An 18,650-nucleotide genomic window follows, 5' to 3' on the forward strand; every position below is an offset into this window, starting at 1 on the left:
CTCCTACCATTGCTCCTTCTATGTTAAGAAAGAAAATGTACTTTGTAACACCCAGTTACCAAGATCCCCTCTCTCCCCTTAACTGCATTAACTTAGTAACAGTGTTTCTTTTCTCAGGCCTGGCACTAATAATGTACTTGGAGGGCGACCCTCTGGGGGTACTGCCCCATGAGCTGCTGTAATTCAGGTCATCTTCTCCAGGACTCATCTCTGTACTTTGTCTATTTTCTGATCTTCTTTCTTCAGGGTAAGCAGCATTTCCTTCATCCATTCTGATCCATAATACTGTTTTTGACTTTCCAGTTTGATGGTGGCCTTCCTAACTGTGGGCCTAACATGGCTTAGGAGTTGGAAGTTGTAGAAGCAGTTAACACCAGCCTACATATAATGTTGAGCTGTTACGGTTTTACTGTGGCACTTGCAAGTTATCCCTGGATAAGATGTAGAAAAGGAGGTAAATCTGTTTAGTCGTCCAAGCTGAGTGATAGTAAATGGGTTACAGGTACAGTGCTCAAATTAGAGGTGGGCAAACTGTGTTCACTCTCAGCTACATTTTGGCAAAGAAAGTTTATGCTTGTCATTTGAATGGCAGAGAGAAGAAGAACAAAGAAATACTGGTATTTCATATTAGTAGAAGTTGCCTTAAGTCTTTCTCTGTGCTCAAGACCTCATCTGAATGACATTTTGGAAATCATCATAAGTTTTCATTGTAACAGTTTTTCTTGCTTTTTCTACAAAGTTCTTCCTTACCATGTTCTTTCCAGGCTGCATTTTTGCATAGGGTTGCCCTCTGGGGATTCATCACTATAGTATTATTAGCTTTTATTAGCTTACTTTCTTATCTGTTACGGTGTACTGATGTTTCCAGCTATGCCCCTCTCAACTGTTTTAAAAATGACTGGAGGCTTCTATCTATTTAACAAACTGTATTTCTGGTAATAAAAGTGTAGTTGGCTACATGTGCATTTCTTTAGTACAGCATACCTCCATATACAAGCTTCCATTTCTGTAGTACTGTACACTTCCATACAAAAATATATTATTTGAAGAAATATTGCTAGAAAGTTTAGTGCATTAACTGTCTAGTATGTTCAGTTTAGGTTTTAATAACATAGCATATTTGATATTGGGGGGTTGGACTCGATCTCTAGAGGTCCCTTCCAACCCTTACAATTCTGTGATTCTATGTGATACTTTTATAGTAAAATTATGTGTGTGTGCCAGCTTTTGATTGTAGAGGTATTTGTTCTGAATTGAGTGATTTGTATGTATTTGTAGTTTACAGTGGTTCAGATTATTTTAAGTGAGTGACATTTTTGGAACATAATTGTATTGCATAAAATATGGTTGTAGGCAGTTGAAATTGAATCTTCTCATTGTTGTCATCCTTTTAAGTCAATGGGGTAAAATTTGTGGTTGAGGGTAGCAACCTCAAGTAGGTATTTCATTTAAGGGCTGACAAGGAGAATAAAGTGGCTTATTAAGCACATCATCAACATGAATTCAAAGGGCTGTTTGCTGACTTGAGTTAATATGATTTCTAACAGTATGGCTTATTTAAATAGCTTTCTATATTTTCCCTAAAAAGCAATAAATGATATCAGGTATCTTTATTACCTGATATGTTCTGTTTTGGGTTCAGTATTACTCTCACATGGTAACTCTTGGTGAGAACACCAAAACTTGGTGTTCTGGGGATTTAGATTTCTACCAGGAATACTTTCCATCCTATTGCAAATCGTGTTTCTGTAGGAGCAACACTAATCTAGAAGACCCTTGTTTAAAATAGGACTGGGTTGAAAACAGTAGTATAAATCAGATAAGGTTTGATTACTGCTAGAACTTTCATTCAGTGGTTGTTTGTGAGTGTTCAGTAGCCTAGTCCTACAAGCTTTTCCATTTCATTGAATGAGCATTCTAGTGGCTGTTGGACTGTGTGGCAGTATTGGCAGGAGCAGTGCTTGAGAGGTTCTTGACCATTCACAGAGCTACATCCAGTCCTTTAATTAGAAGCAGGTGTCCTAAATAGAAAGGATGATTAGAGCAATGTTAATGGTTCAACCTTAATGGCAAAATTCTGGCTGTATTTTGAAGTTCAGTAGGATTTTATCTTTACATGCATAAAGAAAATGAATTTCTAAAGAAGTAGTATGTAAAATGATTATACAGGGTGAAAAAACAGTGTTATTGTGAAAGATGTCAGTTCTTTATTATAATAATTTTCTTGAATATACTTAAGGATTTGTAAAAGCTTTAAGACTGCAAGTGTGTGCATGTGTCTGCACTTGTATGAGATTGTGGGACAACATTAAAATCAATGCAGCTGTACTTTTGCATGCTTTCTTTCTGGTCTTCACAAAGCAGAATTTTCAAGTTTCTGTTAAAAAGCTGCTTGTTTTGAATGTTTGGCTTGAGGAAGGAGAGCCCCTTGTGATATGATTGTAAAATTTGAATAAACTTTTCTCCGTATATACACGAAAGTACCCAGAATACATTATTTTCTACTAAATAACAGCTAATTTAATTGCTTAAAATTTATACTCTCATATCATTTTATTGCACTTCATGGTGGTTGCATTATGGGCATTAGCTACAGAAAAGAGCTCTGTGTGTGAAAAATCCTGTAATCCTGCAGAAATGTAAGTAGCCGAGCTTAGATTCAGTACGTAGTTAAATTGGTTTCAAGTGCTGTATATTTCTAGTGGCATGTCTTTTCCTATTTCATGTTCTCCCCCTTGTGCACACTTCATCAGTTTACAAACGTATCTGTAAACATCTTTGTTTTCATTTTTGTCAGTTCAACATTCACATTTCCAGCTTTTTCTGAAACTTCAGTTCTGCTGAGTACCTTATAAAATTTGTCTTTCTTTAAACTATCCTGTCTGCTCAGAATTCACTCTAATTACTTTTACTTCCTCTCTCATTTACTGCCTTTCACATAATTCCAGTGAAATAATTCATCCTGAAGGTTTTAGTGACCTCCTAGTCAGAAGAAGTAGCTGCCACTGACCTTGAACTATGGGGTATTTGCCAGTTTGTCTATTAAAGTTTAGGTTTGTATCAGGAGTCTGTTAGAAGTGAATCTCTCTTTAAACCCTTGGTCAGTGCATTTTGGTTCCCTTCATAGAGCAGCACATGGTCAATCCCAACAGCTCATGAGTGTCCAGTCCATGGGATCAGACTAGGACTAGCATGAAGTTAAATAAATAAAATTCCGGAAGTCTACATTACAGATGTCAGCACTTCATTGCCAGCTTTCAGTCTGCAGATGCATTTATGCTAGTTTACACACATCCTAACACAGATGTAGCCTTTGCTGCTTTGATGTCTCCTGTTAGCCTGTTCTTGGCTGCTCCACATCTCACTCCTTTAGTCCTACCTACAATCAGTTTCTATGAAGGCTACTCCAAAATTAATGCTTCCTATTTGATTATGTTGCCTCACGATGTCAAAGATGGGTGTTAATATTATGTCAGTAGAGGCTGAACCTTCATTTCATTACATTTTGTTGTCATGTGACAGATGGCAGCAGAGGAGCACTGACAGAATGGCGTCTGATGTGGAACTGCATGTGAAGCAAAAGGGTGTCATTGAATTTCTCCATGCTATTAAAACAGCAGCCATTGACAGTCACTGGTGCTTGTTGAACAAGGAGACCAAACAGTGGACGTGAACACAGTGAGGCAGTGGGTGATGTGTTTTAGCAGTGACAATAAGTGGCAGTACAGATGTAGGTTTTTACAAGTGTGGCATGCAGTTCTTATTCATCACTGATGAAAATGCATCACTAACGTTAGTGACTGTGTTGAAAAATGGAGTTCTGTTGATGAGAATTTACTGTATCAAATAGTGTTATTCTGCTCTTCGGATCTGTTATAGCTTCCATGGGAAAAAAATAGAAGGCGTTGCTTTCAGAACAACCTGTGTATGTTTGGAACCTTGACCACTAGCAACCCCAGTCCAGTCAGAGATTCATCCTTGAGCCAGCTTTCCACACATCCAAGATTTCCTGCTGGGATTCTCTTCTGATCTTAAACTCACAGAAATGATCTTGTTTCCACTTCTGTTGTCATAGCTTCTTGTGTTGTGTTACTGCTGGGATACTTCCATTACGAACGAAGTTTCAATTTGTAGTCTTTCTCATTCACAGTAAAGACTGAATGCTATTCTCTGTCTTGAAATACACCGTTTTATCACACCTGCCCAGATATCCTCCTACTAACCTGAAGTTTTTGTAAACCACTTTTCACCAAGAACTCTATCCAGCAGTTTCACCCACAGTTGTCTCTGAAACTGCTCCACACATTGCATCTTATGTGTGCAGTCACAGTCAGAATGTACCACAGTCTGTTTTAGTTCCAGAAAATCTTAAGAAATCTAACTCCATTAAAGAGCTTCCTTCAGTGAGTGTATTGTTTCATATGCACTGGAACTATTGTGCATTTTTGCTTAGTACTTTTTCCTTTAAACTTGTTTGCATTTAAAAATGCTATCTCCTGGCAGTCTGGTTTTTTGTTTGTTTGCTTGCTTTTTTTTTTTTTTTTTTTTTTTTTTTTTAAAAAACATACTCTGTGATATGGTAGATATTCCGGTGCTCAGAATTTTTCATTAGAAATCACATTGGCTTTCTTAAATGTGCTTGTCTGTGGTGAATGTTTGTGTAACTATGTCAAGGAATATCCATTCAGATGTACTTCTTCACTAGTACTTCTTCACTATTGTCATTTCAGGAATAAGAACTAACCAGTATTGATACCATGTGGTGTAATTTAGACTTAATTATTGTAATGTGTCCACTAGGGCATTAAGAACATCCTCTTGCTACCGTTAATTTGCAAACATGCTATTGTGTTGAAGCTTGTATTATTCAAGAAGATGGTAAAAGATCAGCTGAAATGTGAGAGGAATCCTTTTCCTTTGTGCTACAGGTGCTTCAAGGATTAGCTAACCCTAGAAGCCTTTCTGTTTGCCTGTTGTACAAGTATTGCTCTGTATTACCCAGCCTGGCAGCACTGAATCACAGCTTCTTTACACAGTGACTCATTTCTGGGTACAACCTCTGCTTTTGCTCTTTAATTACAGTTTTCTCTGTTTGTTAGTGCCATTTTATGCCTCTGTTTTAGATGTTTTTCTGGGGCAGCACTTTCTCTGATAAGTGTATGGCAGCTGTAAGTCTGTGTTCATTGTGCTCTGAGACATTTAATGTGACTGTATCAAAACATACAACTTGGAATTCTTTTTAACATAACCATCATGTCTACTTCAGGCAGTGAACTGCGTATAATGTATGCCTGCAGAATAGAAAGCAACTGAGGAGCAGGTCTTAAGTGATCTACCTACCTATCTATCTAAAATTTTGAAGTCTTTTTTAATTCTAGGTATATGCTTGCAAATTGAAATATAAACTTCACTTATACCACTTCAGTGAAAACACGAGAAACATGCAGTTTTCATTAACATAGTAAATTACGTAAACAAAACAATTGTGGTTTTTTGTTTTTTTTTTCCCCTTTGGTTTTGCCAAATGCATGGGAGGAATGCTTAGTATTTTCAAATCAGAGGAAAAACAGGAAAGGTCACCTGTTGCCATTTGTATTTTAGGTGTTGAAGATACATTTCAAGCTTTGATTTTTTTAGCAGCATCTCTTCCAACTCCCATTCTCATCTCACAGGAATGTGTGTGGGTGCATGGAGAAGATGTTGCCAACACAAATTAGGCCATTTGTTCAAACTGATTTTGCAATAGCAAGAAGGAAGAAATCTGTATGACAATGCTAATTAAAAAAAAAAAAAAAAAAAAAAAAAAGAAGAAGCCAACCAAGAGCAAAAATGATGTACAGTTTTGTGGGTAATACAAATCATAAAGTCATAGGATATCCTGAATTGGAAAGAACCCACAAGGACCATTGAGTCCAACCTCTGGCTCCTCACAGCACCACCCAAAACCCTATACTTGGGAGGAGTGTGCAAAAACTCCTTGAACTCCAGCAGTCAGGGGCTGTGCCCACTGCCCTGGGCAGCCTGTTTCTTGTCTACAGCCATGTGGTGCAGAACCTGTCCCTAACTCCCAGCTGCCCCTCCCCTGACAGCTCCATGTGTTTCTCTCTAGCCCTGTCGCTGTCACACAGAGCAGAGCTCAATGCTGCCCCTCCGCTCCCAGTGAGAAGCTGCAGCTGCCATGAAGCCTCCCCTCAGCCTAGCCTGCTCTGGGCTGAACAGATCCAGAGACCTCAGCTGCTTCCTTGTACCCCTTACCCTCAGACCCTTTGCTGTCTCCATAGCCCTCCTTTGAACATTCACTAGTTTTGTGTTCTTCTTGTGTTGTGGCACCCAAAGCTGCACCCAGTGTGGAGGTGAGGCTGCACAGAGCAGACAGCCCCTTGCCCACTGGCAGTGCTGGGCCTGGTGCACCCTAGGTATGGTTGCCCTTTGGGCTGCCAGCATCTACTGCTGTATCACGTTAAACTTGCTGTCAGCCATAATTTTCAGATCCTTTCATATGGGGTTGCTCTCCAACTTCTTATTCCAATTTGAACGTATATCTAGGATTTCCCAATCCCAGCTGCAGAATCCAGCACCTGCTGTTAAACTTCTTATGGCTGGTGATTGTTCAGCTTTCAGATTTGGCAAAATCTCCCTGCAAGCTGCTTCCCTCTAGGGATTCAACAGCTCCTCCCAGTTTAGTGTCATCTGCAAGCTTAATTAGTATACCTTCAAGTCCTATATCCTAGTTAGAGATAGGTGTTTAATTAGTACTCAGTAGGATTTCTACATACAAGAAAAACTGTAACAAAAAAGGTTACTTATATAGGAGGTGTAAATAAATTTATGGAAATTTAATGAAACAGTAACTTCCTGAAGTTTTATAATGTTTACTTAATGCAGTTCTAAAGAAAAAGTACTAGCATGAAATTATCAAACCTACTAATGACTGCTTTGTTATTAACATTTTCTCATGGCCATGTGGGGGATATTTCTTGATTACTGGAAGATGTGATTTCCATACAAAAATAGTTATGCAAATATATTTCCTAAGCAGACCTTAGTGTTAGAGGATATACAGGAGTGATCAGGTGTTTCATGAGGGAAGGCTATCAATACACCTGTCGTTAGGTGGTCTTTATGATTTTTATCTTTTTCTGATATGCTTTGATAGTGGGAAGTTTGATTTGTAGTGTCTCAAGTGTATTCATTCTATTATTACAAAAAACATAGTTCTAGAAGCAAAATCTAGAACAATGGGTTATTATTTTTCCTTTATGGCATCTGGATTTAATTACTGAACACAACTTCAACAGTATGAAGGAGTAAGTTCAAGATTTAGAATAATGCAAATGTACTGCTATAGGAAAATCAAAAAAAAAAAGAAGTTATTATTTTAATCTTTTGAGCACGTGCACTGTTTTGTAGAACAGATAATTCATACGTTTGCTGGTATCTTCACATTAGTCTAAAATAAGTGAAATTTCGGAAATCTGTACATTTTGCTTGAGAATATGTGTTCAGGGTTAACCAGTAATTTTTATTGCTTTGTTTGATTTTATTATTGCACACTTGTATTCTTTTGTTCTCCATGGAGGTCTTTCCCAGAGCTTTTGAGCTCCACGGTACTTATGTCTTGTGTATTAAAAAAGTGACTTTATTTCTGTGAATCATAAGATAATTTTTCCCTCTTTTCCCATAAAAATAGATAATATATCTGAAACAATCACCAGAAGATGTATACAAGCTTGTACTGGCTGGCAGTATTTCATATCTTCCTTTCAGGTGAGTAGTAATATGTTATAACTTTCTGTAGCTTGATATTTTGAAGAAGAATATAGTATTTAGCAATACTACTCTTTTCTTTCCATTTTGTTTTGTTGCTTTGTTGTTGCTGTTGTTTTTACTGTAGTTGAAAAGGACACAGCTTGATTCTGAGTGCAAACTTAACAGGGGCCTAGCTTCCAGTTCTGAAGTTTAACAATGCAAAAGGTGAAGAAGCTACACTATAAATTACACACTCTTTGTTGAGCTTTTTGATCTACATTGCTTTCTGCTTGGCATTGTTTTCATGCTAGTAGTTGACTGTTAAAAGTCAAAATACCTTCCAATAATCACACAAGACTTAGAATACTTCTAGTACTCATTTCACTTAGCAAATGTGTGAAGGAACCTACAAATACTGTTTTGTGCCTCAAGAATTCTGCCTAGCCTCTTGAGATTTAGCATAACTTTGAAGTATTTATCATTACCAATGAGGAAATATATAAATCCTCTGGTTTGTTATTGCTTGACCCTGAGGGAATGTAATTCTAGCCTTTTCTTTGTGGTATATGCTGTGCAGCTTAATTTACCAAATAAAGTTGATCCATCATGCATAGAAAAAATTTCATAAATTCTTCAAAGAGGTGATCCTGAAATTTGGGTCAAACTAACATTCCATCAGCTGCCTCAGTGTGCAGAAAAGAATGGCCAAAAAACTTTTTAGAATGCAAGTTTGCTCTCTGGTTTCTGGTGATTAATTCAGTCCTTGCCTGTTTGTGTTTTCTTGATCCTGTCCAAGGATTTGAATTGAATTTGATTTGAATTTCCTTTACTTCTTCATAGTAAAAGTGTGTAGTAGTACCCATCTTTCATATTTCCATCAGCCCATTTCTATTTTAATTCTTTTTTTTTTTTCTTTTTTCTTTTTAATTCCCAGAAATAAAAAGGCCTCCTTAAACACCCCTGTGTTTTGAAAAATCCTAAAGACATATGTGGATAGCTGAGATAGTAGCTTTTCACTCAGGTCATACACAATGCCCAAATCCCCATATAATCACTTTGACAGCACCAGTGGGGAAAAAAAAAAAAAAAAAAAAAAAAAAAAAAGGCAAATATATGTTATTTAACAAGAATTATTGAGATCTGACTTCTGAAAACATCTAGTCTCCAGTATAATACATACAACATGTTGAAGTTGCTGGCAGTGTTTCCATTTTCTTGAATTCAGGAGAACTTACTATTGAATTCAGATTACTGTCATCTTCATTTCTGCAAAAAGCATTACCTTTCAACAGAATAACAAAGTTATGTAGTTAGTACTTCTGGTCATTACCAATGAGAAAACTTGTTAACACCATGCAAAGAATGCTTTCCACTTACTTGAACTATGCTCTGTTATCACTGTCTCCTGCAGATTTTTTTTTTCACCTTCACATTTAGTCATTAAGGAGAAAAGAATAGAAATAAATTGTGAGGCAGACATTCAAGTTCTTCAGAACTTCTTCCTCCTTTCAGTTTGAGTTTGAAGATGGTCTGTTTTTTACTTTTATGTAATAGTAATGATTTCTTGTATTCTGATAAGAACTGCATGTTTTCAGAAGTAGCTGTTCTGACAAGATAAAATATCATCTGATATTGATTCTGTTTATTTTTTACATGGCTGAAGTATTCTTGTAGAATGCTTATTTGACTGTGCTTATGGAGTCTAGTAATGGTTATCTACCAAGAATATGCTATTCTTGCAGTCTTGTAACATATCCATACAAATACCTATGTTGACTTCTTTTTTTCAAGTAGGTACTGTTTGCAGATGTTAAATGCATTTGTGAAGTGTTTTGTTTTTTTTAAAATGGAATTTGAAGAAGAAAATTGTCCTGTATTACGGTTTGATGTTTTTAAAGTGAACTTCAGATGGAAATGTTTTAAGAGTGTATGTTACAATGTGATAGTTCTTTAGGCATTAGTATTTGCCATAGGGAGTTTCTGTTATTTTTTATATATGTCTGTTCTTTGTTGACGTGTACATTGAACGTGTCACATTTAACAAAAGATATAACTTGAGTAAGTAATTTTGTGTGTTGTTATTATAAGATACAAGAGGGGAAATTAAGTAATTGTTCGACATAATTATTTTGCTATACTGTAAATTGTATTTATCTTTTAATGTTGCTTTAGAGAAATGTCTTTTGTATTCAGTTGGATTTAAACAGGAAAATTTTACAGTTTTGATCATCTTATGTTACAGGGACGCTTCATTTGGTACTTGCAGTTTTCATCTAACATTGCTGGACTGTTTTCACGCAATAAACAAAGTAAGCTAAGCAGTATTTTTTTTTTTTTAGTGTGAGACAGCAGTTAATTGCTGCCCAGTAGAAAAAGGCGGCTTTGAAAGCTAATATCTAATTAGTCTGTTACAGCTACAATTGCAATTTTCTGATTGTTACCAGCTTGTTATCTATTATGTATTGTAACAAAACTTCTGGATGGAACAGTCATAGAAGTGAACTTAAGCCATGTGTAGTCAACTAGGAAAGTTTTTAAAGGGGAAATGTTGACTTCCATTTAGTTAATCTTTTCAGGACAATTGTTTGTACCTCTGATCCATAAGAGCTGCCTAGCAAGTTTTTTCATACGACCCACTGTTGCCTTTGAAAGAGGTTATGAATTATTTATTGATTCTTTTTAGGCATTTTCAGTATGCAGTTGTAACTTGAAGTTTTGCTTTAGTATTGTAAATGTGGCAATGTTAAAAGCTGATGTTTAATTTCTTTTAAGTACTTTGGTGACTTTGGTGACCTTGTAGAACAAGGAGAATTTAAATGCATTCTTTTTCATCTATATGAATATTAAAGTGGGGAATTCTGTGTCTCTCCATTCCATTACTGCTTTTTTTCCATTATGAGTGTCTCTGCCAACTACCATTGTTTCTATTGCATAAGCCAACGTCTTGTAGTTTTGAGATTTTTCAGGTGTATTTCTGTGTTCCAACATTGGCTGCTCCTTTGCCAAGAGTGGTGGATTGCTGTCTTTTCAATACTGGTGAACAGCATGGAAAACCACAATGGACTATGCACTGAGAGAGGAGATTTGAATTTAATATTCAAAATCTCTGGTGTTATGAGATTGTCTGCATTTGCTCTTCCTGATTTAATAAGGGACTGGTAACTGGTAACTGCCAGTTACCAGTAAATATAATGGCTGTAGACAATAAAGAGCATCAAGTACCACACTGATTTCTCTTTAGAACTTAGTGGTCTTAGTCTTTCTGCAGACAGTTCTTGATTACTGAAGGTGTTAGAATCTTTATAGAATAGTATCCATACATGAAAATATTTATAATCTTTGAATGCAGACGTCAGAATATACCCATAATTTAAATAGGTAGTGTTTGCAAGTTATTTTTCTCTTTGGCATATCTTACTACTAGCAGTAATAAAAAGACAGTACACTTATAAAGTGTGAATTCATAACCGTCCTCACTAAGATGATGATGTTTTTGTTAAAAGTTGTATTCTGGATTTTAGGCTTTGCAGTATGGTTTTCTGGATTTTGATGAATTTGATGTAAATGAATATGAGCATTATGAGGTACGTGCATCAGTCTTCTGATTTGTTTGCTATTATTAATGCCAGTATGATTGTTTATAATATGTGCTATTTGTTGATAGTATTATGTTCCATTTCTGTTTTGCCTCTTTCAACTATGATTATTAAATATAGGTGAGTGATCAGAGACAGAGTATTAAGAGTCAGGTGTAAGCATAGTCAGCCTTAAACATAGTGGGGAAAAAGCAGAAAACAACACAGAAATACTTTTTTTCCCCATATTTTTATTAAAACCTTGGAAGGTGGTGGGGGAGAATTTTGTTCCTTGGCCATCTTTTTAAATGTCATGAAAAAAATAAATTAATTGAGCAGTTACTGTGGGCAACTTGAGGGCAGACAGGTCCAAGTCTAACTGATTTCTGGAAAACAGGTGAAGTGTGCATTTGTGAACAAAATTATATTATCATTCTTTAAGATAAAGAAGACAGGACTGGGAAACTCGAAGCCTCCAACATTCTGTTTGAAGTGTAGGAAATTAATATGAAGAAAAGGACTACTGTGCCTGAATATATACAGTCTCATAAATGCAACGCTGCTAATTATCTGTAAAGAGAAAATTGGGTATTCTTACAATTTAAAAAATCATGATTTAAATAATGAAGAAGATAATGATGATAGGTTAGATACCTATACAAATTTTAGAATTGGAAATTGCTCTTCATCTAAAGCATATCAGTGGCATTGTTCTCACACTGTAATTTAGAAAAGGGAAAATACAAGCAAGAAGAGTCAGATTAAGAACAAGTGACAGCCTCCTGATGAAGCAAAAAGCAGGTCACTAACACACCTTCTTTGACAAAAATTTTACATCACGTCTATCTAGCATGTGTTTTGAAACAATAAGGAAAAGCCTGAAAATACAGGGATAATGATAAACCAAGCATTTTCTCTTGACAGAGAGCAGAAAATGGAGATTTTAACTGGATAATACCAAACAAATTCATTGCCTTCAGTGGACCTCATTCAAGAAGTAAAATTGAAAATGGTATGCTTAAAAAAGGAGGTGGGGGACACAAGCCCACTGCTTTCTTAGTTGGTTGCTACCAGTAAGAAAAAGCTTTAAAAACTGTTCCTCAAATAGTGTGTTTTTTCCTTGGCTCTGTTTCTTTTCTAAGAACCCTGACAGTAAAATTTTAATGCTTGGTTTAATTGCGTCTCATCTAGGTGGTCATTTTAAAATTCCATTTTCAGTTAGAGTATTTCTTTATGTTTATTGTTTTATTTTGAAAGTGTTTTCATCTGTTGGTTTTCAGTCTTAATTTATTCTGCAGTTTGAGCCTCATTCTTCTTCTTCCCCCGTGCTTTCTTTCTTTTTTTTTTTTTCTTTTTTTTTCTTTTTTTTTCAAATAGGCTATCCCCATCATGCTCCAGAAGCTTATTTCCCATACTTCAGGAAACATAAGGTCACCACTATAATACGCCTCAACAAAAAAATGTATGATGCCAGACGTTTTACGGATGCTGGATTTGAGCATTTTGACCTCTTCTTTGCTGATGGAAGCACACCTAATGATACTATTGTTAAAGCATTTCTAAATATTTGTGAAAATGCTGAAGGTGTTATAGCCGTTCATTGCAAAGGTAAAGTGTACAAACAATTTATATTACAAGTTACAGTTTCTAAGATATTTCTCAACTTGTGGTCCCTTCCACAGCCCCATTCCATTACAATTCCATTATATCTAGTTTCTGACAGCTCTGCCAAGCAGCAGCTTTTATGTGCACATTCTTTATGTGCTTCTCTTCTGCTCTTTGTCTTCTAGTTTTTTAAGTTCCATAATAGTCTTTCCAAATGAGGTTGCTGGAGGTAAGCTTGCCGATATTAACATCTCTTTCTGCTAGGAAGTGTTAGCACTTTCAGAAGACTCTTTTGATCTGGAATTTTGAATACTGGCAAGGGTTATAGTTATTTCTGAAAACATGTGATTAAATACATCAAGTTATAAATTTTTTAAAATATCAGTAGGGCTTTTTGATAAAAGTCGTCATGAAGTACTGGAGTTCCTACAGAACCATAAATGTCTTTATCCCTCAGAAACCCTCAGTACTAGCTGTGCTGGGTATCTCTGAATGTCTGTTCCTTGGCTGTCTAACCACAAAGGAATGGATACTGAGGGCATGCTCAGTGTAGCTTGAATGTAGCTTTCTGAGGCAGAAGGATTTCTGTGGTTGTACACAGAATCATTATCCACACCAGATAATGATTGAAGGAGAAAGGTATTTTCTTAAACAGGCCCGGGACCTTCAGAGGCTCAATTCCCCCCCCCCCCTACCCTCCCCCCCAGATCTTCACTTGCTGTATATTTATACTGTAAAGTAGACATGATCAGAACTATTTCTTGACTATTACACGTATGTACACTTACACTGCCTACCAGGATGTGAAATCCAGGCGTATCATTTCATCGATATGTGGTACAAGTGCTTTGTTTTCCCTCAAAATAAGATGTTCTCTGATACTTGTCATCCTCGTGATGTCAAGTCTGCCTTACAGACCTCAGTCTCCCGTAACTCTTGAGAAATAGTAGAATGCTCTAGCCTGTTGAGCTGTACTGGGGGAGACACAGGCTGCATGGTTGTCTTGTGTGTTGGACTATACTGAAGATTTTACACAGGTGTTCAGTTGGTTATTAAATGAAAGAACAAGAAAGTGATAAGCAGGGAATCCACAAAACTAGCATTCTTCTTTTCCTTTTCACATTTGTCCATGTTAATGATACCATTTCTAGGGGCAAGTAGGAAACTTTTCTAGAGTAGTCCTCCTTTTGGCAAATGCCCAAACTTTCTTATTGTAAAATTTAGCTTTTCCTTAGGAATAAAAAGAAGAGCAACTGATGTTATTGCAATTTATGATCAGTTTGCAATTAAAGTGCTTTGTGAATTTCCTGAAAAGGCATCTGTCCTGTACCCACTTAAAAACATTGTCATGCCCATTTATGTAAACAACCTATATGCTTTTGTGTGTGTGTAAATATAGATATACTTAACAGATACTAAAAAACACTTAATCAATGTGTTACTAACCATATATATGAGGGGAAAAAAATTTAAAGGTGGGTTGCACTTAGTGAGTTCTACCATCAACAAGTTTAGCTAATAAAATAGGTTTTTAACTTTTTGTCTGAGTAACAATGTCCGTAGCTGCAGCAGCTTCCAGATGAAAATAAGCATATAAAAAAAAGCCATCCTTTTATCTTACACAGCTGGTCTTGGACGAACTGGCACACTTATTGCCTGTTATATTATGAAGCATTATCGAATGACAGCTGCTGAAACTATTGCCTGGATTAGAATAAATAGACCAGGTTCAGTGATTGGACCACAACAACATTTCCTGATGGAGTAAGTAGATTGACTACAAATAATTTTGAAAATAGATCTAGTGTGCTTTTTTTATTGTATCCGTAAATTTTGTTTTGTTAATTTGTTGGTTATGGGGTTATTTTTCTATACTATGATAGAAAACAGCCAGAACTTTGGAGAGAAGGAGATCTTTTCCATGCAAAATTGAGACGAAACTGTGAAATGGGTGTAACAGGAATCGTATCCGGAGTAGGTCATATTTCAATTAATGGTGTTAGAAACAGGAGAACCATCCAAAACGACACGGAACTGGTAACAGTCTGAATTTCTTGCTTTTGTGAAAATTGTGAATGCTGATGTGGATTACTTAGATTCTAAACAAACCTGTGGGTACAATAGAACTGTGTTATCAGGTACCATTTTATGGTTTGCTTTTTTTATGTCAAGACGTTTGGGGATAAAAATGCTATGGACAGGAATTATGATTTGAAAAATGAAGCACAGTACATAGGCAAAGTAGGAGCATTATCATCCTAGTTGAATCTTGCAGTTAGATAAATATGAGAGCAAACAATATTGGAACTTAAAACTTGCAGTCAAAAATTTTGTGTTTTAGATCGTCAGCTATATTACTGTATTGCTTTCTGTGTTTTGAGGGGAGGAATGAAAAGTTTTTCACTATCTTAAACTTCGAAGTAATTACAACTACCGTACAACTTTTTGAAGCTGTCTACTTTTAAAGAAAAAAAAAAGGTGCAACTTTTTAAAAAAGGTGGATAGTTGAGGGAAATGATGAGTGAGTGTTACATGGTGCCAAAACTGTGATTTGAGATGTGTTTCCAATGTTTGAACACTTTGATGCATGCAATTACGTGACATCACAGGAAATAGAGCTGCATTTATTTAAGTGAATTTCTTTCAATTCTATGCTGGCAATCTTTCTTTTGGAGGTAATTCTAACTTCATGATTTAAAGTAAAGGTAATTCTTTCCAAGTGTATACATTTAAATCTTGGGCTTTTTCCCTCTTATCCAGTACAGTGATGAAGATGAAACAGACTGTGTAACACAAGGTGATAAGCTTCGTGCTCTGAAAAGTAAAAGAAAAGCAAAATCTACAACCGCATCTCCACTAAAGTGAGTCAGTTTATGAATAAAACTGCCAGAAATACTTTTACTCTCTTCTTCCTGCATTTTTACCTTAGCACTCATAAATTTGTTGACAGGACTGATTTCGCTCATTTAAAATAAGCCTGAGATTCACCTTTTTCCTAAAAGTTCTGCTGACTGCATTAAGGAGGCAGGAGAGCGTGGTTGAAGAGCTGCATTATTCACTTTCTTTCTGTGTTTGACTCCAGTGCTCTGTGCTCTGTAAATTCCTGTAGTACTTAAGAATGCTCTATGCTAGTAATTTTTTCTTCCTTCCTGTGGTATTATAGCAGTGGAAGAATATGAGTGATTGGTGGTGTTTGATTGCTTGAAACATAGTGTGTTCTTAGTTTTGCAGTAGGGCCAGTTGAAAAAAAGTCTTTAGCTTAGTTTCATTTCTTTCTCCTTGGGGAACTTTCCCTAAATCCTATCAACTTTGGGATAATGGCTGATAGACAGGAAGGCAGATAGTAGCTGTATTTCAATAAATAAACTCTAAGGAGACCTGTTCTATCTTGGAACCTGGTATGTTAGTCTCCTTATTTAAAATAAGCATGAAAACCACCTGTAAAAAGAAGTCTGTAGGCAGCTGTTGTTTGCATCTGTTGTAGGCTGCAGCAACTGTAGATGGAAGAACTTTTGTCTCCCCATACACAAACTGCACGGACAGTTCAGACATATCTGAGATCTCATTTGTTTGCTATGAAAGAAAGGGTGACCTCTGGCTGGTAGATTTTTGCAAATATTACACTACTGGAATTAGAACAAAGGCAACTTGGCTTTTTGTATGCTGTATTTCTGTAGGGATGATGAGGCTAAATCCATAGCTATCTATGGTCCAAAAAGTGTCATCAGACTTTTAGTGAAGTGAAACATGCATAGTAAAAATATGCAAAAGTTACAAGAGTGTCTTTGGATAGCCTCACATGTTGCTGAGTAAGAATTTGACTTTTGTTTTAGTTAAAAGAATCTCTGTCATTCACAGTCATCATTCGCACAGACAACCATATAGTGAACAATATATAGAGAAAAAAAGCCTCTACCAACTGATTTTTGTTTAAAAATAAAAAAGTCAGACAACAACCCAAAAAACAAAAAAACCAAACCCACCTCAGCGTATTCAAACAGTACAGTAAAAAATGGCTACCTTGCACATTAAAGCATATATTGCCTTCATTTCTACTTCCTAATACTTTTTTAATATGTGGTACTTTAAGTCATATAATAAAGTTTGTGAAAAGTCTCCATTACAGCATATTCTTTAGAATGAATGTTTAGAATGACAGGGTAATTTAGGGCTTACAGTATTTTTGCATGCATATTGGCACAGGGAGGTGATACACTAACAATGAATTGGAATTTCCTTTTTACTGTTTCTTGCTGGAGGTGCTTTTATAGTTTGCAGCTTGTACGGAGATAATGTGATGACGGAGTATTACTGTTACTCAACCAAAATACCAGTAGGGATGTTTAGCTGCCTTACCAGAATTAGAAGTCCTCCATACCTAAACAACTCTGAGCCTTTTTCTGTTTTAGTTCAGAATCTTAAAAATTAGTTAATGCTACTGAGAAATTGATCTTGTGTAAGCAAACAAAAAGAAATTTCTAAATACTCGACATAGTTTTATTTCAGAGAGAAAACAAAATAATTACTACAACAAAAAACAGAAGCAAAATAAGAGTACCAGAAGCTGAGAAGATTAGTCTTTTTAGGGCTAAAAGCATTACTTTGAGTCACAAGGGGTTTCTGTATAGGATTTTGAAGATGGTTGTATGAGCTTTATGTGATTTTTGTGAATGGATTCTTTGTGTATGTTGCAGTGAGCAATATGGTACACCTTTGGCAAATGGAATATCAGTTAGCTTTGGCACTTCTGAACACAGGAATGTAATGCACCCTTGCTGTCTTGAGTGTTCAAAAATAGTTGCTAGAAAGTGCTTTGGCTCTGGTCTGGTATTTTTGTATCAAAATGTGGTTGTGAAGTAAGATCTATTGGTATGGCCTGTTCAAACTGCATGAGAGTTGGCTACAAATTGCCTAGAATGCATTTATTTTTGAACTGTTGACAGTTTTCTTTGGAGTAGATGACCTCAGTGAGGATTTTAGAAATTTTGTTTTGCTTCCTGTGAAACGCAGATACATTTGACAAGTTACGGCTGCATGGATTCATATGGAAAGTAAGAAAATGGTTGACAAAGATTATGAAGCAGTATGCTTTATGAAGAACTTGAAACAAGCTAAAATGCAGCAATAGCTTTTGCTTTTGAATTTTTGTTCATCTTTTCCTCCCCCTCCAACCCCTTTTTAGATGGCTCCTAGCTATGCTGGTGTCTACACTGTGTAGCATTGTCATCTGGTGGATTGTATGTGGCTCCCTTCTTCCCAGCCTGCTATTCTGTCTAGATGGTTTAAGAACATAGTAACCATCAGGACCCCCTGAAAGAGAGCCACTGTGTAAGTGTCCCATTCCATTTCTCTATAATAGCTCATGCTTTCTGTCTAGTATGTCTCATAAATGCATGTTTTCACATCATATTCCTTACTGGCTTTGTTGCAAGAGTAAATTGCACTGCTCTTGCTTTGTTGTAATTTTGTCTATATTATTTGTAATAACTGAGTGATTTTTATGGCTGGCTTGCAATGCAAAAGGTGCAGAGCTTTTATAATTAGGGTTATTTATAATTTTGAAGCTTTTCTTCTCTGCATGCTCCTGCAAATAAGTAGAACTATATCTGGTAAAAGGAAAAGAAATAAAACTGGTTTATAATGTGATCCTCTCCATTGCATATTGCAAGTGAAGATTTTAGCTCCATTTTTACTTAAAAATTCATAAACTTGCAAAGGTGC

The 18,650-nt window shown here is 36.1% G+C and overlaps 1 protein-coding gene across 18 annotated transcripts in view; it reads left to right on the forward strand.

The window, feature by feature from the left end:
• CDC14B (cell division cycle 14B) overlaps nt 1–18,650 on the forward strand; it is a 51,233-nt gene that overhangs the window by 18,477 nt on the left and 14,106 nt on the right. For 7 of the 18 annotated variants that reach the window (XM_085529047.1, XM_085529040.1, XM_085529041.1 and 4 more), the window contains 8 exons: nt 7,691–7,767; nt 9,992–10,058; nt 11,271–11,333; nt 12,249–12,336; nt 12,702–12,932; nt 14,555–14,693; nt 14,813–14,966; nt 15,690–15,790. In XM_085529047.1, the coding sequence (XP_085385173.1) occupies nt 7,691–7,767; nt 9,992–10,058; nt 11,271–11,333; nt 12,249–12,336; nt 12,702–12,932; nt 14,555–14,693; nt 14,813–14,966; nt 15,690–15,790 (920 nt within the window). Of the gene's footprint in view, nt 1–7,690; nt 7,768–9,991; nt 10,059–11,270; nt 11,334–12,248; nt 12,337–12,701; nt 12,933–14,554; nt 14,694–14,812; nt 14,967–15,689; nt 15,791–18,111; nt 18,258–18,650 lie in introns of those variants that run through there. The other 11 variants (XR_014939430.1, XR_014939431.1, XM_085529042.1 and 8 more) reach the window with 5 other exon arrangements.

The sequence above is a fragment of the Coturnix japonica genome, chromosome Z, assembly GCF_054131305.1.
Source record: "Coturnix japonica strain WE chromosome Z, WE-NBRP24, whole genome shotgun sequence".
NCBI lineage: Eukaryota > Metazoa > Chordata > Aves > Galliformes > Phasianidae > Coturnix > Coturnix japonica.